The 27,648-nt window shown below is 40.9% G+C and overlaps 1 protein-coding gene across 1 annotated transcript; it reads left to right on the top strand.

Annotated features, from left to right (window-relative positions):
• Window positions 1–546: 546 nt before the first annotated feature.
• Window positions 547–4,082, top strand: LOC105219670 (protein snail). The gene has a single exon (XM_011195961.3). It carries the CDS (start codon window positions 1,939–1,941, stop codon window positions 3,337–3,339), a length of 1,401 nt encoding a protein of 466 aa, XP_011194263.2. The 5' UTR covers window positions 547–1,938; the 3' UTR covers window positions 3,340–4,082.
• The last annotated feature ends 23,566 nt before the right edge of the window (window positions 4,083–27,648 follow it).

The following is a 27,648-nucleotide window of genomic DNA, read 5'->3' as shown; positions in this document are numbered from 1 at the left end:
GCCGTAGTTGGAAATGAATAGTAGATGGAGTAGTGTGGACTTTTTTAGTGTAGCTAAGAAAATTACGCGATCCAACGATCGACTGAATCGATTAATAATTATTTGGGGACTCTGGTTGAAGTTAGATCTACATAAAATAAGAATTTAGGGAAATCATGAAGTGCTCGCAACTGATCCTCATCTATAAGATAGAAGTTGAGTGATATTCCGTGGAGTATCCGCAGTATCAATGTTATACCGGAGTTGGTAATAAATTGGAGCTAAAAAGCGTGCATTATATCAACCTCTCTAGTGTATTTGAGGAAGCTATACGGTGAAGCGATCAACTGATAGATCACTTTGGAACTTTTTAGTAGACCTCCGAAAGCTATGCGTTCTGATCGATTGTTAATAATTTGGGGACTCTAAGAAGATATGCAAATGGAGTTAGAGCGACATGCAGTTGGATTTTGAAGAAATCATAAAGCGATCGCAACTGATCTTCATGTGTAGATCAGAAGTTGATTAATACCCCATGGAGTACTGACAGTATCAGTGATCTACCCAAGTTGGTTATAAATTGGAGCAAAAAGCGTGCATTATATGGATCTTTGTAGACTATTTTAAGAATTTACGGGTTCAAATGATCGATTTGTGAATCACTTTAGACCTTTTTGATGGCTCTCTGAAAACTACGAGATCAACTGATTGTTAGATTGTTCTCAAACCGGTGATTTGGAGACTCTTATAAGGTCCGTTAAGTTAGATTTTGGGGAAATCATAAAGTGATCGCAACTGATCTGCGTCTTTAAGATAGAAGTTGAATGAAATCCCGTTGACTATCGGCAGGATGAGTGATATACCGGATTTGGCTATGAATTAGAGCTAAAATGAATGCATCCTGGAATATACGCTAGACAATTGGCAAACCTCAGAAACACAGTTAACCAGCGTACGATCATTTGAGCTATAACCAAAGGTGGTAGAAATCGTTAGCCGTACCGAAGATCAAATCAGAGGGTTGCTGGTTGGTAAACAAATGAAACTCACTCAATACCAATATATGTATGACTGTATGTGGCAAGTATGACTCGAACTCAACCATACACACACGAACACAAGCTATACAGCGGTGAGCGATGCTGTCTGCATGGTGGTGGCTGGCTGGCTGGTCTACGTGTGACGTCTACGCATGCATTAAGGGATTCCGTGTGTACGTAATTTCCCAATGAATGGGCACGTGTAAACGCCTATGTGTGAGTGCGTTGTTGTTGTAGAGACGAGCTAATGCGCTTGCTACGACTGCGGCGACAATTTCTATAGCTGAGCGTATGGAAAGTACGCAATAACGAGGGGAGCGGGGGAAAACTATTATTGTTTTGAATTGTTAATAGTCGAAGCGGCAGCAGCGGTGACAGCAGCCATGACAATAACAACAACCACACAGTATTTGAGGGACTACCCGAGTGAATTTTGGAGTTTTTATTTTATGTGTGCGTGTGTGTAGCAAAAATGTGTTTTCGTTTAGCGTTTTCTTCGGTCAACAGCGAAGAACTACCACCACCAATAACAACAACAACACGTTGTGTGTGCTGGCCGTGGCCGTGGCAATCAATTGAGTTGAATCCGAGAAACTCTGAGTTCAAAGCGACAGTCTCCTCGTCTATGTGTATAAAAGACTGTGCCCGTATTCGAACCTGTCATAACAGCAGCAGTGCTCGCAGAGTATAGAACACCAAAAAAGAAACGGAAAACGCAATTAGAATTTTGTTTTCGAAACTTCACCAAAGAGCAACACTCCAAAAACAGTGTTTGTGTGTGTGTAAAGCAGAAGCAAAATAATAAATAAGTGCGCAATAGAGTTTGCGAAAAAGACATTAAAGCAAAAGAGCATAAACTAAAAGTTTATGAAACAAATTTTAGTTCGAAATTAATTACGCAAAAAAACCCAAAATAAAAATGGCAACATACGCCTCTAACGATACAACAATAAAATACAAGAGCTGCCCGCTCAAGAAACGGCCCATCGTTTACGAGGATACCACCGAAACAGAAACAACAACGACAGTGCCAACAGTCGCCGACAGAGATCCCATGCAATATTATGCCGCCGCCGCTGCCTTCGCACAAGCCAGCATGATCAAGCGCGAACCACAGCCAGAGCCTGAGCTCGAGCTTGTGCATGATGAGCAGCCGCAAGATCTGTCGCTGAAACGCAAAGCCACAAACGTTATTGAGGATTACAGTGTACCAGCGAAACGCGAATATGTGTTGGATCTCTCGAAAGACATTTCTGAAGTGCGCGCATACAATGCGTCCTTCAACAAAGCCTTGCAACAACGTGCCGACTCGCCAACACACTCGATAAACTCGCAACATTCCGCCGAGTTGGGTATGTGTTCGTCGTTGTTGTCGCCCGTGGAGCCCTACACCTCGGATTACGAATCGGATTATAACCAGCAAATGCAACAACAAGCGCCATCAACGGTCGCCATACATTTGCGTGGTTTGACATCCGCTACCAGCGGGTACACCACAGCATCGACGGACTACAAATCCGCCTTCATGCTAGCCGCTGGCAGCGCTGCACCGATGACAGCACTCTGGAATGCCTACCAACCAGCAATTGGTGGCAATCTAAGTGCAATCTTTCCATCGCCAGCCTCCTCCATCGCGACATCGCCACGTTCGGTGTACTCTTACCAGCAGATGACACCACCATCCAGTCCCGGTTCGGAGGCCGGCTCTGAGCCTGAGGATCTTAGTCTACGCAATGATATCCCGTTACCAGCGTTGATGCATCATCAGAACGAACCATTGTGCAACCTGAGCTTCAATAACAACAAATCAACGAAGTGTGCTTCGAAGAACGCCGAGTCAGAAGCCGCTGCCGCCGCTAACAAGGCCGCCAATTATCGTTACAAATGCGATAAATGCAACAAAATGTACTCCACCGTCATCGGTTTGTCGAAGCATCAGCAATTCCATTGCCCAGCCGCCGAGTGCAATCAGGATAAGAAACAGCATTCGTGCCATGAATGTGGCAAGCTCTACACCACCATTGGTGCCTTGAAGATGCACATTCGCACTCATACCTTGCCCTGCAAGTGCCCCATCTGCGGCAAGGCCTTCTCGCGTCCATGGCTGTTGCAAGGACACATCCGCACTCACACCGGTGAAAAGCCCTTCCACTGCAGCGACTGTCCGCGTTCCTTCGCCGATCGCTCCAACTTGCGCGCCCACCAACAGACTCATGTGGAGATCAAGAAGTACGCCTGCAAGGTGTGCCGCAAGTCCTTCTCGCGCATGTCGCTGCTCAACAAGCACACTAGCTCCAATTGCACCATTACAATTGCGTAGATTAGTGTGCCGACAGTGAGAGAGTGGAGCCCTAAACCTAAAATCCAAGTGCCAGCAGTGCGTTGACATATTCAGTATTTCAATTTTATTTCAAATTAGTTTTTAATGGAAATTACAACAATTTAAGCGGTTGTAACATGGAGCATGGAGTTTATGTTTACTAAGTTCTAGTCGTTTTTGTTCGCTTAAAAATCTCAATGAAATCATTTTTAGTTTATAATGGAAGACAATTTTAAATTTAAAAAAATTTAAGTTTGAAAACTTTTTATTTTTGAAAAATTTATATATTTTTATTTTAAGAATTTTGTAATAATTTTAGTATATTTTTTATATAACTGGTGCATACTCACCAGCCAACGACAGCACTCAACCAAATTAGCTCTTATGAAAAAAAAACTCAACAATAAGCCATTGGGCTTAGATTTTGAATATTATAGTATTAAGTGAAATTAATTTAAGTGTTTTTGTATGAAAAAACTATAAAAACTGTTGTACTAGTTCGTTAAGTTACCTAATCTTAAGTTATTTTTTACAAACTGGAGGACACTAAACTTAAATACAATATTCAAATGAAACTAAAAATAATATCTCTTCTTATTTTATCATCAAATTTGGGATTTAAAATAGGGGAAGTCTGGGAAACATTTTTGCTTCGTTTGAAAACCTTATAGCATGGCAAGATCCGTCTGATACAAACAGCTAAAGTTTAGACGATTGAATACCATCTTTAATTATAAGAACTAGTCAAGTTAGGCAACTTTGTACTCTCATCGACTTACTTTCAAAATAGTTCTTTTGTTTTTACTATTTTGGTCTATTTCAGTTGGGTGTGAAACTTCGATTTATCGTGGGTTCGAAACTACGTTAAGTTCTAGAAAGTTCTGTAACTGATAAAGGTTTTCGTAAAAGTCATCAGACATCTAAGCTAAATAAACTCTCGATTAAAAATTAGTGCTTTTTCTTTAAAGAGCAGCCTGAATGTACTTCTATAAACTATAGAAATTCTAAGGCACATTCACACATTCTCCAAAATCATAGTCCTTAGCAGTTTTAAACTTTAAATGTTGAATTAACTCTTATCTGAAGTCTCAAACATGAAGAAAATTGTGTTTGGTAACACCACTGATCCTACATCCAACAGTTTACGCATCAGTGAAGATCGAGTTCTGTTCATAAAGGATAATATAATACTAAGAGTTTCATGAAATCCAGAATATTATACGAAAAAGCCAGTAAAAGAAAAGTAAGATCTTAAACTAGATCATTCTCTTTTCAACAGAGAGACCGGATCTCGATGGTGCTGGATCTCCAGCCTGATTTATTCTGTTATTTTGGTTGAAACCGTAAGAAAAGTGACTTTTTTTCGATAACGTCTTTACTTTCGGAGTGTTCTCAGGCTCAAGTTGTAAATAATTTTTTAACTTTTCATCACTTTAACGAACCTTTAACTTCTCTCCTTCGTTATATATCAAAATAGTTTTAATATTTGCACCTTAGGACTACTGTGATAGTACTGTAGCTTCAAAAGGATGAGTAAATTCTGCTGTGTATTGAAAATCAATATCATTAATACATTCTCTGATAAAACAGTGTGGACTAAAAAAGGTCGTACTAAACCATTTTGTGTCAACTAATGTATTAAATAGGACGAATTGTAATCAAACAAATTTTTTAACTTTCTATTGGAAATCTGTCTCAAATAATATCAGCTTTGATAGATGAGAAATTAATGGTAAGTTCAACGCTCTCTTGATTGTATAAGGAAACTTGTCTCTGAGGGATTAGGTAGTTATCCGATTTACTATAGATATTTAGGTTGTTCTTCTTGATAGTAGTTTTGATAGTATCCGATATGTTCTTAGGTTCCTAAAAGTTCCAAGTCATTTCTAAACGGTTGCTGTTTTTTTCTGGGTTTGAAATCGACTTCCAAGAAATGTGGATCGAATAAAGCATCATACCATATATTAGTTCTTCCGTCGAACATCTGACTCTAGCATAAAAAATTGAGATATTCTGTGAAAGGAAACTTTTGAAAGTAGAAATATGGATGAATTTGGCTCCACGTGTTGGTGCACTGTCGGGTTAACTCTGCCGTTTATATACACAATGTATTTTGTAAATATGTATAAGTATGAATATATACGATTCTACCAAACCTCTTGCAATCAAAGCAAATATTTGTACTCACTACCGTGAACACCACCTGCTCTTGCGCCAATATGGAACAAGCGAGTGCACAATATCCGTAATTCATCCAACGCACTCCTCTCTATAGTAAACGCATATGATTTTTTGTTTAAACAAAACGTCTTCCACGGCATGTTGAAGCCTTTGTGTAAATACATATTTTTTCTGCATTTAAAATAAAAATTAATACAATATATGTACATACATACAAGTATCACAAGCGGTGGTAAATAAGGAAAAAGGATTGCATTGCATTGCAATGTGCGGCTGAAGACAGGAAATGTGCTCACGTACGCACACACAGACATCCTCACCCACACATTGAAACGCTTTGAAAGGATTTTTCCTTACAGTTGCGAACTGCGCATGTGCACATATCTATATATTTCTGTTTCTGTTTCTGTTTCTGTTTGTGTGCATTGGTACTCCTTGTACATGTGTCTGGTGGAGTGTAGGCTTTTGTATGATCAGCAATCATATTGAATGTAAAGTGTTGAGTTGTGGTTGAATGATGGATTTATGTGTTGAAAGCGGGGGGAAAAGCGTATGGCACCTATACAAATAGAGGATGTGTTCGCAGGTAAAGGTGAAAGTGAAAGGTGCAATTCGGTGCTGGTGCAGCGAACGAGCGCTTCAAGTAGACAATATGGTTTAAGTGGCTTTAGAGAATAAAGGATTATGGATTGTGGAGAGAAGGGATTGGATTTGGAAAGGGATATATTTGAAATGTAATTGAAAATTGAATCATGAAGATGTTTGTAATAAAAGGTGAGGCAAGTTGGAATAAAAGCAAAACTACGTTGTTGTACAAATATTCTATTCTTGTGGGAACTGATTTCCAACATAATATTATATATATTTTATATAATATATATCTATATATTTTATATAATATTTATCTATATATTTTTGTTAAGCGCCAAAAAGTAGGCAACGTTTACAACATATTATGTTATTGGTTATAAATGTCATAGAAAGTATTGCCTACATTTGGGGTTCATTCGAAAAAATTTGAAACAGTGTGAGTTTTTCTTTATATATTTTAAGTAGTTTAGCGCCAAAATGTAGGCAACGTTTAGATCAAATTGTGTTATTTATTACAAATATCATCAAAATGCTGCCTACAATTGAGGTTGTATTGAAACAAACTGAATAGATAATATAAAGAATACTTTTAATATCGTCTTATTCTAAATATATAAGGAAATACATTACATAGTCTAATATTGCGCCAAGATGTAGGCAACATTTGAGTAATATTATTTTCAAGTTCCAAAGAAAACATTGCCTACATTTGAGATGAAATTCGCTTCAAGACAGACTGACTTGATTTGCTGTAAAATTATGTTGGTTGGCCTATGGTGGACCAAAATTATTCTATACACAGAAGGACATATTTTTCGTAGGATTCAAACTTTCGTTAGCAAATGTCTTATAAGTGACAATGATGTTTCTCCAAACTGAGGGTTAGGAAAATATCTCGAGGTGCGTACAGTTATAGGGACAATTCCTCCTCTCTAACTTGAGAACAGTTAAGAATTGGAAGCAAGATGATGATATTTTAGAGTTTCTACTGTCCCTACAACAGCAACCAAAACAATGTGTGGTGTCCACAACTACTCAACTAGGTTCTTAAAGAATGTAAAGGCTATCTCCGTTCTTTTCAGCTGGTAATAATGACTTTTAGATGTATCTTATCGATCGAAATGTCTTATCGATTTTTAATTTATGAAAATTAAATTAATTAACTTAAACAATTAAAAAATAGAGCATAACTACTACATGTTGCACTCATTGCCAATTCCGAAAACACCTTGCCGCACTTCCATTTTTTTACACAATTCACAATTCTTGCGAAGTCCTCTTACAGTTACGACATACCGGCAATGAAATCAATAACGTATCACGACAATTCGAAATTGTCATTAGACAGAGTTCAACACAGAATTCTTGGAACTGCTAAGTCTTACTTTAGGCTCAAAAGCCGAGCATTTCATAGAAACCCAGACATCTGTAGCAAATGCGAGAATGCAAACCGACAAAAGAATTGCAACACACACACACACACAAAACCAACGTATTATCGATGTTGCACCTTGTGCAACATTCTTTCAGCAAGAACAATGCAAGAAGACACAACCTGTCTGTCGTCTATTTGTCTCGGCCGGGGCAGACAAGTTGTCCTGATTTTGCGCGCCAAAAGAGTGCGAGTAGAGCACAAACGGAGAAGGTGACATAAAAAGCGAATACTTTAGCCAAATAATGTGTTGCTAAACGGCACACAGTTACTAATTCACTTACATGCAGACAAACACACACGCACTTGTCTGACAGTTGAGTTTCCTTGGAACACTTTTGTTCCAATTGCCTGTGTGTTTGTTGTTGTCGCTAGACAGTTACTTTGGCTGTTGCAACTGTCGTGCATTATTTGGCAATATTTTCCGTTGTTGTTGTTGTTGTTTTTGGTTTGTCAATTTTGTCCTGTGCGCAGGCGCTTCTTCGGCCACAACTACAAAAGCAAGCCGCCAAAGCGGTGATCAGTGGAGTTGCAGTGAAATAATTTTTGTTTTGTTATTGTTTTTTTCTGTCTTCGTTGCTCTTTGATGACTTCGCTTCAGCTGCGCCAACTGCTCTGCAGCTTTCTTTGATTTGATTTTCCTACTTTGCACTCTTTATTTTCTATTATTTTGTGCAAACAATTGCGGCCTGCTGTCTAACCAATGCGACCTTATTGTTCTCGTTGTTGTTCTTGTTGTTGTTCTACTTCTACTACATTTCTTACTTCTTGCAACTCTTGTGTTTGTTGTTGGTTTCTGTAGAAGTTAATCAGCGCGCGCTTCGATGATTCAGCAGCCTTTGCACTAGTTTCTTTTCTTGTTTTTGTTTTATTGTTGTTGTTGTCGGTGTCATTGCGCCTCTGTTGACAAGTCAGGCGTTAAATGCGCCCAGCCTTCTGTGCCTGAAGTATGTGATATCTCATCAGCCTTTTCTGTGCATTTGTTTTTGTATTTTTTGCGGTTGAAATCAGCACTCTTGACTTTTATGCTCGGTGCAAAGAGCCGCTTTCGTTTGCGGTAGCAGGCGGTACGCTTTCTTCTCATTCATTTTGACTTTAATGTCCTTTGTTGGCTGTTAGCTATTAGGTAAACTGTTAGATAAGGCGGTTATTATTACACTTGATTGAATCCCGAGATAGCAGACCTGAAACGGACCGTTGACTGATCGCTGGCTGGCTTCTTTTAATCACGACTGAGTCTTTTATGGTTCCAAGCTATTGCGATTGCACTATTTCATATTCTGTATGATTGCACCGTGTTCCGAAATATAATATTGGACGACTCTTTTGGGAACCGCAACAGTCATATCTATCTTTAAGAGTCACCATCATATTCTATTAATCTCCAACCTGTTGATTTACCGAAATCCTTTTACAGAGTAAACAACTTTGAAATTCCGCGGAAACCTTATTGTTGTTGTTTTGACGATTATCCAGCCCTTTTGGAATGGAAAGTATTGCCGAGGTCATCTAACTGTAGGTCCAGGAAACGTACTGTTTCGACAGGGTTGGACCAAAGGGAGAGGGATGTTAGATGAGTTGGGTTCGTTGGTCATGCAAAGAGGTGACTAGTATCATGCGGGGACTCATTGTATGGAAGACATATATTTTGTATGTCGGAGTTTAGTCTGGATAAGTAGTTTTAAGGGAAACCTTGCTGGCTTAATTCTAAATCTCTTCTTTTGGAACAAATTAGAGTCACCTGTCGACTGGTAGTACCAGAAGAATTATCCTTCTACGAAAGTACCATTTAATCACTAATGGCTTTCAGCATCTTAGGGTAATTGGTTCCCTTTCTGTACATTTCGACATATTCCTTCATTCGAACCTAAACTTCTTCTTATTCCCGTCAATGTTCCCACTCTTATTGATAAGCTACGGACTATCTGAAGCTCTGCATCTAGCCAGAAATACGCGGTTTTTAACTTTTGGTCACTTAGCAAGTCGATCAGAAGTTCAACAGTACACCTTTTTCGATAAATACGAATTCGGGGATACCGTTTTACATAATTAAATTGGATCTCGGTATAGTTCGCAGACCCGGAAGCTCCGATTTCATATGTAGGGTTCGACTTTTTATAACTAATTTCGGGGTGGTGAATTCAGTATTGTTGGATACTATTCCATATGCTTTCTCTCCAGATACAGATACTTCAGTCCATTTTCTCTATTATTTGTTATTACCTTCGAATCTCTCGGATTTTCGGAGCTTTCAGCTTTATTTGAGGATCTATAAGTGCTATGGTGATCTCTAAAACTTCATTGTACCTCATCTATTTGTGTTCGGTTATCGCTTTTCTTCTGTTTTATTCGGATGTTAAGAATTTAACTTCGTTGATGCCGATATCGAAGTCGTAGTTTTCTACTTCGTAACTTATTCGATCCATGGTAGCGTCCTTCTAAGCGCATTTTCTGTTGACCAATTAGCCAACAGTTTCCTCAACAAATTCGGTCACTCATCTTGGCCACGAAAACAAGTAACCGACGTTATCTCTTACCAAGCTGACATTCAGTAATTACTGACTGATTTGTTGCTAATAAACTGATTGTGGACCCAACAAAACGCATCTTTCATAAAACAACAACAATGACTAATTCCTGTCAATTACATTGAAAGGCAATGAATCCGAAGACTCCTCCGGAGAACTCTTGCAGCAAGCCATTTCAACTGCCTGGCACAGGTGCTCCACGAAACACAGCATTTCTCCAACTCCTTTATTATTTATTTCTCCCCTTCTGCTGCTACTGTTGTTGTTTTTGTTACTGTTATTTGTTGTGGCAAGTGCTGCTTTCTTGTCACCAACTTGCTGCTGTTCGCATTTGTTTGCTTGCCGTTCCAATGATATGTGATCTCGTCGCTTGTTCGTTGGCGCTGTGGTGAGCTTTAGTCGGGCTGTGCGCTGGGGCAGTCTCGAAAGGCATTGAAAATTAAAACCAATAAATGCATTTCTTTTTTGTTAGAAATTGATTTGGCTTCCTTGATTTCACCTTAGTTGCATATATAATATGTGTACTTGTTGCAAGTACTTGTATGGCTCTGTGACAGTTGTGCGGTTAATTATGCAACCACTGTGGTGGTGCGATTGTGTTGCTGTTGGACCTGACACCGATTTGCATATTCACGGTAATTAAAATTCCTCGCAAACACACGCACACTTGTTTCAATATGAATAGTACATGCCTATTTGGCATAGATATTTACATAAATAGTACTTTCTAACCGATATGTGTGGCTAGCGAGTCAAGTAAATATCTGGATACAGTGGCGAGGCTGTTAATTTTTTGGTGGGGTTTGGAGAGAAAAGTTGTTCTGACTCTTACAAGTTCCTCTGTTGTCTCTTATTTGTACTGAGAGCTCAATGTGATGGCTATCTCGTTAAAGTAAGGTCTGAAACGATCACTGGTACCGTGAGTTGTCCCATTATGGGTTAAAAGCGGACCCAGAACTCGTTATTACCTTTGCCAAGTGTAGGTTGTCATGTGCAGAATCTTCTATGTTAATTTTTGTTTATTTAACGGGGGTCCACATCACTGATGAATCCCATAGACTTGATCGGAGAGGTTAAGCTGGTGTGGAAAGCTGGTCTATTAACTCTTCGGAACAGAAAAATATTTGATTTCGGATAGCCCAGAACTTCGATGGTTCTATGTGAGTTAAATGAAGGAAGAAAGCTTCGAAGAATCCTCAGGAACCTCATTTACATCGTACCCCCCATAGTATATGCAAGATTTCTCTTACTACACCACTGCCACGGGCCTGCCACTGTCACTGTGGCTAATGGTGCACTCAATGCACCGCTGATGGTGATGCAATTTGATATTCCGTCGTGTGGATAGAAAATCAAAACAAGCTCTAACACATGAACTCTCCATGCCACACCGTGCCACACCAAGCCAAGTGAAGTCAAGCTAAGCCATGCCACACCGATCGGGACCAAGCGCAACCGCAATAAACAGTTGCACAAACAGGCACAGGAAGGAAAATATTGCACTCGCATGTTGTTGTCGTTGAGGTGAGGTGACAGTTGCCAATATGTGGCGGTGCAGTGTATTGGAGTTTCTAGCGCCGAAGAGGCAGTGGCGTGCAGAAATATTTGAGTTTGAGGTTTGTGCTCATGCGGAAGGGTATGCCAAAGCGGTGGAGCGGTGTAGCGCCGAAGGTGGCTGGCGGTTGATGGAAAGCAGCAACATGTCAAAAATGATCATAGGGAAAGCGCTGAAGGCTAAACATAATCGAAATAAGCACATACACGCCGAGCCAACATGCTGTGTATGCAATGTGTTGCATGCAACATTTGCGACATGTACAAGAGTATGAAAACTGAAACATGTCAGCCATAACCACCCATCGATCCGCAACGGGCCGCCGGTGTGGATTGACAGCAGTTGAGGAAGCGCTGCAGCTCCAGACAAAGAGAGCTTGGAAAAGAGGCTTAGAACAATGACGTAAGGGTGGTTCAGTGGTGCAGCGGTTAGAATGAAGAACGTGGTGACAAATATAAAAAAGCGAACTAAAAGCTTGCTGAGAAACATCAAAACCCAACAGCCACGAAGTCCAGCTTCAAAACAGCGCCTCAGTTTTCGGCTTCAATGCCACTGTAACGGCGCTTACCTTACAATTATCAGCGCTTCTAAATCTTCAAATAAACACATGAGCCTGTGATGGCATAAATCCGTTGCAATGGATTCGATCAGAGGGAAACCCAAGCTAACGGAGTTTATACATATGTGGTAACGAACCCAATTAGAACAACAAAAACAAACAGCGGTCGATAAGACCAGCAACAACAAATGTGATTGAGTCAAAAAGAGCAAAACCTACGAGGCGCCGCCAATAGCCGTGGCAACAATATCGCCAACGTGTCGTGTGACTAAATGAGACCAAAGAAGACCGACTGACGCACGGCCGCATAAAAGTTTGACCAACCAACCAACCAACTGAGTAGCCGACCAACGGACCGACCGGCCAACCGTCCGTTTGACCGACCGATCAAAACGTACGAACAACCGTTTGTCCAGCCGGAAGGAGGCGGTGCAATAACCGACCAACCGTCCAGCAAAGTCTACACTAGACCAGGCTTTGGACTCCAGTGAACTTTGTGTGTCTTTCAATGTGTAAGCATTGCCATTGCGGTTATTTTTGTTATTCTTGTAAACAGTATTTTTTGTACTTATTTGTAATTCTACACGCCACACTTCTGCATTGTTCAGCCGCATACAAATCCCCGCAACTCCTCGCTCTTTGAGGCAGCAGTTTTCCTTATGCAATAATCTGCATGGAATTTAGCATAGAAGCTGGTTAATCACTAGCATTTTATTTACCGTTAAGGTCGTAGCCACAAAAGATGATATACCGCAAGGGTTGTGGCAAGTATTGTTGACAGGTTGTTGCCTGTTGCAGCTAGGAACATTGAAAATCACTATTTAGAACAAGTAGTAATGTTGGTATGGAAGCGGAATGTGACCACAGTAACCGCAAAGAATCTGTGAAGGCATATTTAGTTGAATAACAATGAATGATGTGAGCTGAGTTCTAGTTGGACTTCATTGTGCTAATAAGAGTAATATATTTTAGTTAGAAGCCATCACATGGTTCGAAGATAGCTTCAGATAGATGAATGAGAGGTCATCAGTCCTATTAAGACTAATCTAACTAAGTTAGACTATCAACTTTCTTTCTCGAAAACAGGATTCCAAGGTGGAAGTTATTATATTCTTTGTAATTGGAGAATATGGTAAAGGTTGTTCTAGTTATGTAATGATTATATAATGATAAAGTTGGGTTCTCTTAAGAACATCATCTTTTGAAAGCTGGTCTCAACTATAAATCTAACTTTTGAGCATTAGGAAATTGCAGTTAAAGTGCAGTTGAGGAAAGTGCAGTTTAAACTTTAAACGAGTAGAAGCTGTCAATACAGAGTTCACCAACCTAAACTAGAAACTAGAAACTAAAAGTTTTCAAAACTCGATTCTCTTTTGTCTTCGGGAATCGAGTTTTGAGATCTACAGAGTCTTCAGCACTTACTGCCTTGAACTCAAAACACTTTAAGGGGTTAGGTCAGTTTAGAAGGGTTCTTTGCTGTGTTTTCGGGAGCTCCGGAAAGCTCCTACAGCCGATTTATTGCCATAGAACTTTTTATTGTATCCTCGATTTCGAATCGAAACCCATAAAATTAAGAACAAATTAACAATAACAACAACAGATTACGTTATTCAAGTAGCCAAGCTACTACTATTGGTATCTACAATGCTTAGTGAACCTGTCGCTGCCACGTCAGTTAGAATTTCGACATAAATGGAACACTGAACATGTTCATGGTACTCGGTGACATGTTTGCTAATTTTCATTCTCTGATATGTAGTTGAATCTTAAATGTGCTCAAAAGCGATATATTGACAACTGCGCGCCACAAAATCTAATCTCTAAATAACAGCACTCCTACTCCACTCAACCCCCCGCGCGTCAACCGCCCACCGATCGGCGCAAACTCACTCGTTTGTTGACACTATCAATCGTTCGTTTGGCATGTTTGCATATCGGAATCTCTGAATCACACTGCTGCAACACTGCAGCCTCGATATTCCAAGAAATATATTTTTGTTTACAATCGCATATATATAATTGCTCATAAGCTAAGTGCAGCTCTATACTCCGGTCTTATCTTGATTTTACGAAATTTCAGCGTAACCAAGATTAATGTTGATGCTTTTTCAATTACAACGTTGCAACAATTACAACAACAACAATATACATATATATATTTATGCGTTCCTGTGCTTGTAGGCAGCAGGGTGCGATCGACAGCATTTGTCAGCAGTTGAATAATTTGGAGTAAATGTAAGCGCCAACATCCTCGACGTCATCATTGGCGCTGCATGCAACTGTATGTTGCACATACGTACATATGTGTGTGAGCTCTTAGAATTGCATTTTTATTTTCTTTTCCGCTTGCGTATTGAATTTCCCAATGCTTGTCGTACATTCAAATTCGATTTTAGCCGAATTGCGAACGTGAAATGACAACAACAAGAAAAAATGTATTCTATCAGCAGAGAGTTTTTACACTGCTTTGGCTATAGGGTTGCCATTTTAATATATCAGCGAACCGCATGTATCAGCTAAGTTCTTCTCCTCTGGTATTTTTCTAATTTTCGGGCTTCATACGGGGCCTAACTTTAACTCAACCGGAGCCTTTAGATATCACTAGCACTTCTCATTTAAGATACCAAAAAACCGGTAGCCTCTAAATTCCAAAAAGCGATTTTTGCACTTTTTAAGTCCGTGAATCCGTGGCCAAGGTGGTCTAACTTGGAATTAATGGTCATAAATCAACGGCATTACAGAATAGCTTATCTAGGGAGACATCTAGGAAGTACTTAAGAACAACATGAAATTTAAAGGATCGCTCCTCCTAGGTATAACTCCTAATCGGGTCAACTATATTCTGAGTGAAACCCTCATAGGATCAAATATATGTGATCGATAGAAATCTTAGGAACTCCAGTTGTGACAACAACAGCGAGCTATAGCTTATCCTCCCTGGCCTGTTGTCGGTTAACGATCTCAATTCTCTCAAGTTTCATTCAGTAGTACAGTTTACTTTTCCAGAGCTCTCCAACGTTATCTAAATTATAGGATTCTCATAGTTATAAGTTTTTACTTCTCATAACGATACTGATCTAAGAGATTCCAAACTTCTGTGAAATTTTAGGTTTCCTCTTTGAACTTATACCTCATCTTGTATTTTTGGATTTGAACACCTGGATTGGGTAATTGTAGTTAGGCTAGCTGCGCAAAGACTCCTTTCTTACCACCCTTTTAACTCACCAAGTCTACAGGCTAGGTTTTCTAGCTGATTCCTAAAAGACGGGATCACACTTAGACTATGTGTGACAGTCCCTTGGACTTTTTGATCAATACTTCAGACTCTAGATACCCCCACGGGAATGCTAACGATTTGTATATTCGCATATTGGACTCCGTCCCGAAGAACTATATGTAGCTTTTAAGGAGGTAATAATTCTTGTTATCACTATATGTATTCTATAGACACCTTACTGTAATGAAAAGCATTATCTGACTTGTGGATCGTGCATTGCAACAAAAATATCAAGGAATCTATTTTCATTTTTTTACTCTCACATGGCAACCCTATCACTGACTACCTTCTCCATCCACACCACCGTCACATACAGTTAAACTACCTTCAAATGGATGTTGCAATTTTCCTCCACTTGTTTTTGTCGTCAAATATTGTTGTAAATTTACTCGACGCTGTTGGCGATTTCCTACTAACCATTTGTAGCGGCACACATTATCATTTCATCCAATCGATTTGCTGTGATTTTGTATCGATCGCTTACAAATTTGATCGCATCTTGTTTGCCAGTGCTCCACCAGCGGGGCCCACACCCCACTCTACCACGGGAGTTTAGCTCAAATGTGGCTGCTGCACTTTGGTTGCAACTATTGCACGGTCGACTTGATTGTCAATTGCAATTTGTTATGTGTTGCGGCCATTTAATGGCTTAAATGTCTTAGCGCAGTTAACACACACACACACACACTTGGCGGTTTTGTGTCGCAGCAACTAAATGAGCGCATTTGCGGCACACGTTGCATGCAACTTGCACATTAGACAACACTAATGTGGCAGCAAGCGCGTAATTTGTTGGCGATCGCTGCTGCACGGTGTTTCGGGCTATTAGATTGGCGTTAGTTGTCGTCAAACGATAGTTTTGTTTGCGATCGCATTGTGTTCTTTTTAATCTCTATGGATTTCTTTTCGTCTGCTGCTTTGATTTGGTTCTCATTCGCTTTAATTGCTTGCTTGGATTGTCATTCCTTTGATCGTTTGTTTGGCGATTTCGTTGAATTTTTCGCGGAGATGTCTTAGATAGATTTCGGTGGGTGGATGTTGCAAGTGATCGCATGTGGTGCAAATGTGTGATTTGTATTTTTTTTTGTAGATTTTCGAGGAATATTTTTCTTGCAAATTGCAATGTCTTGTAATTATTTGGTTGTAGCATAATGTAAAACTCGTCGAATATTTATTTTAGAATTCGATAACTAATCTTAGCTGACAACTCTATTTAGATTAGGTTTCTAGTCATTATTCATACTTAGTTGTCTTCGAGATGTCATAGGGGTCTTTTTAAGAGTGAAATCTATTCATAAATACTAGAATTGGAGGTTACGAGATATTTCGACCAAATTAGTAACGGCAGAAATTGTCGGTGAATTTTCAGAATTGAAATGAAAGTTAAGTATGTAATTATAGATCTTCACATTCGTGAGTTAATAGCCATATTTGGATTGACAGAAGTTGTATTTATGAATCGACCAAAAACTGGCCTAAATCATATAAACTGGTATAATCAAGTACTTAATAACAAAGAGTTATACCTCCTTAATGAGGTAGCAATAAAAGACTCTTGTATTGATTTCGACTAAAAAATTTTTATGTTGCTTTTTTTGACAAGAGAGAAAAAATTATTTAATTAAATTTTTTCGGAAGTCGCGTGAGAGTTACTGATTTGTTTGCCACCTTTTCTTCTTTAAATGTTTTTGTTGTTATTGAATAATATTGCTATTTATACAGTCCATTCACTGAATTGCCATTCATACGATCTAAAAATAGTAATTCATTATAGTAAAGAAATGCCAAAAATAACGTTTTCTTTGTCTGAATAGAATTTCTCTCATGAATTTCTTAACATAAATTCAATAGAGTTATTGTTGTTGTAACATGCATATAACGTTTGTGAAATTTTTCTTCCGCTTCCGATGTGATTCGTGAAATTTGTAATGCGATCGCAAAATTGTGAATGAAATTTAAGAGTATTCTTTATCATACAAAAAGAAAGAATAAAAAGAGTAAAAAATTGGCAAAATAGAATACATAACAAACTCATAGGTGAATGATCGCCAAATAATTGTTTGTCTATTTTTTTATACGAAATTCAAAATTTAAATAAAGCCAACACTGGTATATACCGGATAATAGATAGAGTGGAGAATCAGAATGAGTTTAAGAGAATGGTATTGAATGGAGAGTTTAATCTTAACTTATTTAATACAATCAAGTTCCAGGTATTTGCTATGAAATATCCAGAATAAATAAAAAACGAACCTCTGGAAAACCAAGTAACTAAGTTGTGGGAAAACCGAATAAAAGAAAACGGAAACAGTAACCCAGTTCGTTGGCTGAAAACTAACTTTATGGAAATCTCAACCTCGGGAAAATCCCCGCGACTTCATAATAAACATTTTCTCGAATTCTGCCTCTAAATTATGTCCATGAAAAGCAGATGGAATATCATCTGTCGTAAGAGAGAGGGCGTTCTATAGTTTGATATCTGTAGGAATTACATCATATCAAGTACTCAGCAAAAGTCACGTACTCAACTACCTCGATTAGTTGATGCTAGATATGATCCAGAGTGGCGATTCCTTTGGGACATTTACTATATGACGACTGGATTTTCTATTAGGATCTCGAGGGGTGGAATACTAATCTTCTCCAATATGGGTGTGTTAGGAGACCACTCAGAACCGGTAATCTAGAAAATCTTGACTTCAGATTTTGTGTAAATGAAGATCCGTAACTTCCGCAGAAGGGTTCAGATGAACATTATTTCAAGAGTTTGTGGAAAAAATACACTGGAAAACTAATTCTTTTGTTGGCGTTTTAGATGTTTAGACGGCTAAGTCGTTCAGTTTCATAAGTAGTCACGGAGATCTCGGGTACTAAACAGAAACTTAGTGGTAATGCCTCGAAGAAAGGCATCTCAACTTTGAAGGAGGATGTTTGTGTTGTAAATTTAATATCGAAATATGACAGAGATTGATGATATGAAGTCCTTTAGTCCCTGCGGACTAGTCCGTAAGATTCCTCGAACGTCGAAATGTGGAGCATCACAATCATATAAAATCTAAAAGCTCTATCTTCAAATTGATAACTACTTAATGCCTACTACGAGTATATCAAAGACTGCGTGTGCAACGAAAGAAAGATAAATCAAATAGTTTAGAAAGCGCCACAAGCGTAAGCAGCGACAGAGCAGTCGGCATAAATTATTAGAGAGCAGCGAAACCGCATGCGCGACATGTGAATCCGGTGAAAATTTGTCGTCTGCCAACCGCACACAACTTGCATAGATTTTCATAAAATTTTCGTTGCACACACACAACAAAAACAAAACATGACAAAGGAAAGGAATCGTTTAACCGCGTTGACTCAGCGTTTGCCTCACGCTACAGATGAACTCCAGCGTGTGCATTTCTATTTTTATTTACGCGCTGCGGCAAAACGTTCATTCATCCCATGGAACAAAAATAAAAACAAAAAGGAAATAAAGAAATGATTTGCAATAACAACAGTAACATGCCACCGATTGTGGCATGCCATAGCAACTCTCAGTTTCACGCGCTAATCCAAGCAAATGAAATCAAATTTAAAATTCTCCAAGTCAAGACAGTCCAATGACCAAAATAGCGCCTCAACCGCTGGATGCTAATGGCCGTTGAGCTTCTGCAATTTGCGCGCCGCGCCAAGCCGCGTGTTAGGTTCACGTGCGGTGATTGCCCCACCCGCACACGGCCACTACGCCACTGACCAAGTGCCGACTGGTGATGCGGCCATCGTCACCATCATCACCACCGCCACCGCCACCAACACCACTGGTGTAACTGCTCCTGCCGTGACGTGCTGTGCCGCCGATATGTGTCAAGTAGATGCAGAAATGATGGAATCAATTTGCCTGTAAAGTATCACCATCACAGCCGGCGCGATTTGCCAACCGCCTCTTTCACACTGCACTTACGCATAATTACACACATTCGCTTGCTTGCTTTCTTTTCTCCACACACTGTGTCCACTGTGTGTGTTTGTTGATGTGTCGCTGGGTTCTCTGTCTTCTTGTTGCCCGGTTGAATCGCTTCCATCCAGCTTTTCAACTAATAGGAATTTCAAATGACGTTGAAGATGTGTCGCACGCAGCTACTAGTGTTAGTTGTCATTGTTGTTGTTATTGCTGGTTGTTTTTGTTGTTCACCGATTGTCGCATTATTGCGTACCACGTGCTTTCCTCAACACATCTGACAGACTTTTGTCGCCTGATGACGTCTATTCTTTGTGTTGTTTGTGTGCCTTTTACAGTTGCTGTAACTGCTCTTTCCCAAAGTTGTTGAAATATTATTATTCAGCAGTGTATACGCTTATTTTATGTAGTCTTCCGGTTGCTATTTATGACAAATTTCGTTTGCAAAATTTTGTAATGAGCGTCTTTATGCCAGAAGCTGGAGTTCCGGTTTGACAAATAATGCGGAAAAACAACTAGAATATGAAGTAGAAGCGGTTCTACAACTGCTTACGGTACTGCAACAATATACGGTAAATTTACTACACTTGTGAATCAATTAGTATTGTATAAGGTAGGAACTGAAGGGCTCCGAAATCCAAAACCATCTAGAATAATACTCTTCCAAAAAAGACGCGAGTGAAGTGGAGTTTATTCCGGACCTCAAGTCATAGAAAGCTATCTCTCAACAATCTCACAGGTAATCCGATTTCCCAAAGGTTCATTCAAAAAAATTTCCTGGTGAGATCTTCTGATCTTCTGAGATTGTTGCTCACTGCTAGAGACTTGATCGATCGACCTTCTTCCTTTTATTTCATATATTCCATTACCGGAGGAGCCTTCTCGTCGAAATGAACCAAAGACCAAAGTATAGTCGAATTACACAAACAATAGAAAAATGTGGAGATCTTGGAACTTTTTTCACCAGACTTCACCTTAGAAACTCAAATTTAAGAAATCCGAAGCAACTGATCAACAGAAGGTACATTTAGACCAGATTTAGACCATCTACTTTCTGTTGATCAGTTGCCTCGCATTTCTTTAATTTGAGTTTCTAAGCTGAAGTCTGGTGAAAAAAGTTCCAACTACGGTCTCCCACATTTTTGATTTTCATTTGGCAATATGCATAGGCCCGTTCCCACGATAGTCTGGTCTACGTAATCGGACCTACAACAACAGACTGAAAATGGTCCGGTCCAGAGATCCGCCGTTTCCATTACAGTTGGGTCTGCGTTCTCGAAACGAAGCTAAAACATCTGTTCCTAATGCAGACCCTTAATGTCCTAAGGCAATATGGATTGGAGTACAGATCTATGACAGAGATCCGCTGTTCGCATGACTGTTGGGTCTGTGTTCTCGAAACTGACCGAGATATGCATCCGGAAAGATTATCAACTTGTACAATTAAATTATCTGTTCCAAAGTTTCTACAAAAGTAGACGATAAATGGTCTAAGACAATGTGGATTGAAGTAGAGGTCGTTCTCAAGGATCAGTCGGGTTTGCGAAAGTGGAACAACTAAAACATCTGTTCCAAACAAAAACTATAGATGTTCTAAGGCAATATGGATTGGAGTACAGATCGTTGCCAGAGATCCTCCGTTCCCACGATAGTCGGGTCTGCATAAGAAGAACAACTAAATGATTCCAATGACTCTACAGCAACAGATGGAAGATGGTCTAAGATTATATGGATTGCAGTACAGATTGCTGCCAAAGATCGACCATTTCCCTTTACAATTGGGTCAGAGTTATCGGAACTGGGATGTTCATCCGAAAGGATTATCAACTATACAACTAAATGATCTGTTTCAAAGTTTCTACAAACACAGACCATAGATGGTTTAAAGCAAGTACAAATCGTTCCTAGAGATCCGTCATTCCTACGACAGTCGGGTCTTCGTAATCGGAACAGACCGGGATCTTCATGCGACCAAGGACGAAGCCTAATCTTTTTCGGATCTCGCATCAAATCATCCGTCTACTCAACGAAACTACCCGCAAACGATTACTGCAGCGCTTACAACGACTGGTTGCAGTCTCTTCCCTTTCAAAACCCAGCGATGTACTGATTCAGTGTTAATACCCAGTTCTTAACATTCGCAGTAATTGCGTGTCAAGCAATTTGCTTCATCATACTTCGATAGAATACTTGTCACACAATTCTTTCGACAATCCATGTTTATTTTATAGGTCTAACTGCCGTAGGCTCAGTGAACTGCCTTCAAGCTCAGTCGCGCTGTCCGACTGTCAGTCAGTATATCAAGCTATCGGAAGTCAGCCAACTCAACAAATCAGTAGCCCCGCCTGGTCAGCAATTGGACAGTGCGTCAGTCAGTCAAATAGTCAAGTCATGCATTTAGTACAATTGTCTTAACGCTGCGTGAACTGAACGTAGTAAGTAGGTCTGGATTTATGGAGCGCCCTTTGCATGCCACACGCCGCACTGATTGTCCTATTTCACTGACGGTTTTTTGCACATTTTGCCGCTGTCGGCAACCAAAAGCATTACAATCGATAGCTTGTTGAAGCTTTCTTTATACTTTTTGTAGACTTGTGCGCTTTCTTTTCTTTTTGTTTTCTGTTTTTGTTGTTGTAGTTGCGGCAACGGTACGGTCGGCAAATGCGTTGACTTTTGTAACCTGATACGCTCTATTACAATTTGTCTTCCTCGTTTGCGCGCGGCCGCAACATGAGTAACAGCAAATGCAGCAACAACAATTGTTGAACCGAGAATTTGCAATAAAAGCCCACTTCATGCCACAAGTCGACATCTTTCCATCTTTTTTGCATGCTGCGTCGCTTGCAACGTGCCACAACGCAGCTGTGGAACTCGAGAGCTCGAGCGTGGAGTTGCAACGCAGTCGTTTGGGTCCGACACATGATATACCAGCACGAAGTGTGTGTATATGCGTGAGTGCGCTTGCTGCATGTGGCATGTTGCACGTGTGTCTGTGTGCGTCTAATGTGCGCGCTCGTGTCTTATGTTGTTTCTTTTTCTTTTTTGTTGTGGCAACAGCATCGCATTGCGTTGCTAATAGTTGTTAGCGACCGACTGCTATTGGTGGTTTTGTTGTTGATATTGTTATTGTTGTCGTCGGCGGCATTTTAACGTTTTGTTAACATTGTCTTAAATTGTTTTCAAATTGATTTTAACGTCAAATTTTGCGTTGAGCAGCTTTAAATATACGAGGGCAGCAGTCAGCTAGCGATTGGGTATTAAAACAACAACAACAACAACGATATTTGTGGTAATAACACCAGCAAATTATTGCTAACATAGCGAAAGCGTACAACAACAACACAACTTGGCGAAAATGCATTAAACTGTTGCATGCAGCAATTTGTTGCAAGCACTGTGCCTTCGCGCTTTTGGCTGGCGGAGTGTTTTTTTTTTTGATAGAAGTCATTGTTGTTGCATGTACTTTGACTGTTGTTGTAAATTGTTATTTTTGTTGTTATTGCTAATGTTTGTTGTTGTTGTTTATTTGTTTATCTACGGTTATTGCATGGCATTTGTGGCACTATTGTTGCTGTTATGCTTGTAGGCGCACATAATTTGCTGGTTCCTTTGATTGTTATTGTTGTTGTTGTTATGGGTTGTTTGTTTATTCAGCGCATTCGGTGCGCCTCATTTCAATCGCAGCTCGCTAATAGATTTAAATTATAAGTTTCGCTTAATTTTTGCCGTTTTGTGTCTGCAGACAGTGAAATTGTTTTTGTTTTCCCTTTAATTTGCCTATTCTTCTGTAACCCCACGACTTGTCGGCTTCATTGGCAGCATTGATTTCGTTTGAACGCATTTTTGGTGGGCGGAAAAACGTTGAAAAATGTTTGGTGCTTTAGTTTTCGCAAAGAAGCCGGGAACGGCATATTGGTGGAGAGGCGGCGGTAGAGTGTCTTTTCGCTGAAGCACTGATTTCAGATGGACTTTAATGTCATGGTTATTAATCCCAAAATCTCAGTTCGAATGGCTGCAGAATGCAATGGCAGACTTCCCGGCGGATCGACAAAATTCTGGAAGTCAAAACTGCACCGGTGTCTACATTACAACAGGAACCATTTTCAAGTCGTTCAACATCGATCAGTAGCACTTGGTCTATTAAAAGTCTGGGTCCGTTTAAATAGACCTAACTAGGTGGAACCATAGTACATATTATTTGCAGCCGTCTTCATTTGAAAGACACTTCGTATGTCTCTGAAAGTGCTGCTACTTAAGAATCGGCCGTCAGTTTGGACCGCGCTCGATTGGTCCGAATGTAAAGTTTTAAATGAGATACCTTCTGTGATATCCACAGCCGTTTGAAGTCTTCGGTCATGGTTGGCACAAAGGTTGCTATAGTCGAGATTGCCGATCTGCTAGGAAGATGGACTGGCAACCGGTCTTTGTCTTGGTCTGATTTGGCTGGTCTCAATATATAGTGCAGAATGAAAGATTCCGCGAAAGATTCCGGATATCTCTAAGTTTTTTGGACCTCGATGCGTTGGAAACGGGGCATATCATTGATGATGTTTTATAAGCTGAATGAACTGTACCATACCACAACAACACATTGATATAACAATAAAATAGTGAAACGAACAAGGATGTAACCTCCAAGGAAAGCAGACTCTATAGTCCATAATATGTCTAATGCATTGTTAGCTGAAAAAGAAAGAATAAAGTGTCTTAAGCATTAGAAAGACTAATTTAAGAAGAAGAATAGATCGAAACTAAACATGAAAGTACCCATTTTTTAGTAGCATTGATATCAGTAAAGGTTCCTGGAAGTAGTGCCTTGAAATAAACTGGCTGTAACATGCAAAACTTCGGTACCAACCGTCGAAAGAGCTCTAGTCCTCATATTGATCCAATTCAAAAAATGTTGAACGCACCTCGTTTTCTCTTTTGCTGTAAAGAGTAGGACACCCGTCATGCCACCTACAGTTTGTACGCTTCAACAACTCCACCCACCAGTTACTAAAACACACACAGCCACACACGGCCCGACATGCCACACACATTAGTTCAAGTTCCAGCTACGCATTCACTTAATCATATTCAATTAATAGCAAATAGCGAAATTGTCTTCCTGGTGCGTCTATTTACGTACAATAAATACCGCAGTCATTGTTGTAGACGGCACACATGCCACACGCGGATAGTGCACAAGTGCATAGCGGACCGACACACTTGGTTGGGGCGGCATGCAACAAACGGCCATGCAACGCGCAACGACTCGCCAGCTCCACAGCCGGCACAGGTAATATAATATGACAAGTAACACACGGCCAACTACAAGAGCAACATCAACGGCCAACTGGGCAGACAGACAGACACAAAGAACACACTGCCGATGGACAACAAATTGCGAACATTAGAGCAACGTGCAACATTTGTGGTATGAGTTCATTATTTAAATGCTGTTGACCAAAAAACAAATTGACAAGACAAGTAAGAAAGCGGTGGTGGGGGCGGTGGACGCTGTGGTGTAGGTGACGAGCGCGGCGCAGCGGTCAAGCGGTTGGGGTTCGCCACAGCGCTCTGGTCAACTTTGGGTGGCAACGCGTTGGCGGCGCTTGGTTAACTAGTCAGTGTGGCGCGCAAGCGTACAACGCATGCACCGTTCACGAGCGCGGGAAGAGAAGACGCGCGCATGCGCCTATGCCTTTTGCGGTTTCGCTGCCGCAATGTGTTTTGCATGCCACCACGGCTATGACTACGTCATATATCCACTTCATCATAATAAGCTTGATCATTAGCGGCATTGTAACATCTGGGCGCCTCTTGTTCTAACCTAACCTCATTGTGTGTGCTTCATCTTCTGACACCGCCGCGCGGACTCACTGCTGCAACGCTTTGTTGCACACACATCAGCCAGGCAATGGACAGTGCAAAAGCACAAGACTAACAACAACAACAATGACTTGCGCATGCCAAACAAGCGGGCGTCGTCGGTTGGTTTGGCACATCAAAAGCGCAGCGCCGCCAACACAACGCGCCGATGGACGCGGCAGTGATTTTGCTTTGGTTCGTAGTGAAGCGGCGCGGCATGGTCAGGCGAGTGTAGATGCGGCAAGTAGTGACCGCAAGGCGAAGCGTCAACCCGCACACGACACAACGGTTCAGAGACCACGCTGCGTGATTGTTCTTGTTGTACTCCGCATTTTTTGTTGCTGCGCGTCGGCTATACGCCTTATTGTTACCACCGCATACATCTCGGGCAACAGCCAAACATCAGTCAACCGCTGGGTCAGTCCTGCCGTCCGCTGGCGTTGCATGGCAGCGCGTCCACTTGGCTGTTGCTCACTTGTTTTCTCCGTCAATGTTTTGATTTTTCTACCTTCGCGTGTGTTGCATGTTGCACATTGATGATTTTCCGCTTGTCAATAAGCGGCTCTTTAACTGACTTCGCTTTGAGTGACTGCCTATTTGCCCAGTTGGACCACTCACTGTTGCTATTGTTGTTGTTGCCATCGGTGCGCCATAATTCGCCTTCTTATTAGCGGTTCTAGCACCCAACCACTGCTAGTGTTCTTACTGTTGTTGTCGTTCGTTCGCTTGTCGCTCGTTTTCGTGTACCTGCCTTAATGATGCTTGGCTCAAGTCAATCCGGCTGATTTGCCGTGATTTATTATTAATAGCAATATCAGGCGCTGCAGCATGCACCATGCCTCATATGGCCACTTGCCACATATCGTTTGCCGCTTATTTGTTCGCAAATTGAGCACAACGCTTTTTAATGGCTGGAAAGTTGATCGGGTTGCATTGTTGATTTGATTTATCACAAGGTGCTCCAGCGAACACAACACTGTTTTATTTAGAAAGGCTCACAACTTTCTGCACTTCTATTACGTAGTAAGTGGTCTTCTGGTCTTCAATGACCACGACAAATGACAATAGCGATGGTGCCACATACCTAATTGTGAAATTGTGAAACACCAGTGTATACCGTGGACTAATATGGAAGCATCCCAGAAAGAAATCCTCTCAAAATTCGCTTTGTACCTCATTCACCGCCGTCCAAGAAGTGCGATGGACGGGACAAGGACGGAAGAAGGTGGGTCCTTGTGACATCTACTACAGCGGCCATATAAAGGAGCGCAAATTCGGTGTTGGATTTGTGGTGGGAGAGAGACTACGTCGCCGAGTCCTGGCATTCACCCCGGTGGATGAACGTCTTGCCACAATCCGCATCAAAGCGAGGTTCTTCAACATATCGCTGATTTGCGCCCACGCCCCAACGGAAGAGAAGGACGATGTGACCAAAGATGCTTTCTATGAGCGCCTAGAACGCACGCGCTGCCCCCGCCACGATGCCAAAATCGTGCTTGGCGATTTTAACGCCAGGGTGGGTAAAGAAGGTGTCTTTGGCACAACAGTCGGAAAATTCAGCCTCCATGACGAAACATCGCCAAACGGCCTGAGGCTGATCGACTTCGCTGGGGCCCGAAATATGGTTGTCTGTAGTACCAGATTCCAGCATAAAAAAATTCATCAAGCAACGTGGCTGTCCCCTGATCGAAACACGCGCAATCAAATCGATCACGTTGTGATAGACGGAAGACATGTCTCCAGTGTTTTAGACGTGCGTACGCTCCGAGGACCAAACATTGACTCGGACCATTACCTAGTAGCAGCAAAGATACGCACTCGCCTCTGTGCAGCAAAGAACGCCCGTCAACAAACACAAGAAAGGTTCGACGTCGAAAAGCTGCAATCACAACCGACAGCCGAACGATTTTCTACTCGACTTGCACTCCTGCTCTCTGAGAGCACTCATCAGCATCTCGATATAAGGGAGCTGTGGAACGGCATCTCAAACTCATTGCATACCGCTGCAGCCGAAACAATTGGTCTCCGGCAACGCCAAAAAACCAGTTGGTACGATGAGAATTGTCGTTCCGCAGTGGAGAGAAAACAGACTGCCTACCTCGCAACGTTGCGATCGACCACAACACGTTCGGGGTGGGATAGATATCGAGAACTGAAGAGGGAAGCGAGACGCATTTGCAGACGTAAAAAGAAAGAGGCCGAAATGCGTGAGTATGAAAAGCTTGAAAAGCTGGCCGACATGGGTAATGCTCGAAAATTTTATGAAAAGATGAGGCGATTAACAGAAGGTTTCAAGACCGGAGCATTATCATGTAGGGACCGAGAAGGTAATCTGGTAACGGATGTCCAGAGCACACTGGGATTATGGAGGGAACACTTCTCCGACCTGC

Source organism: Zeugodacus cucurbitae, chromosome 3 (assembly GCF_028554725.1).
Source record: "Zeugodacus cucurbitae isolate PBARC_wt_2022May chromosome 3, idZeuCucr1.2, whole genome shotgun sequence".
Classification (NCBI taxonomy): domain Eukaryota; kingdom Metazoa; phylum Arthropoda; class Insecta; order Diptera; family Tephritidae; genus Zeugodacus; species Zeugodacus cucurbitae.
Note: the sequence above shows the minus strand (reverse complement) of the source record. Positions and strands in the feature narration are given on the sequence as shown.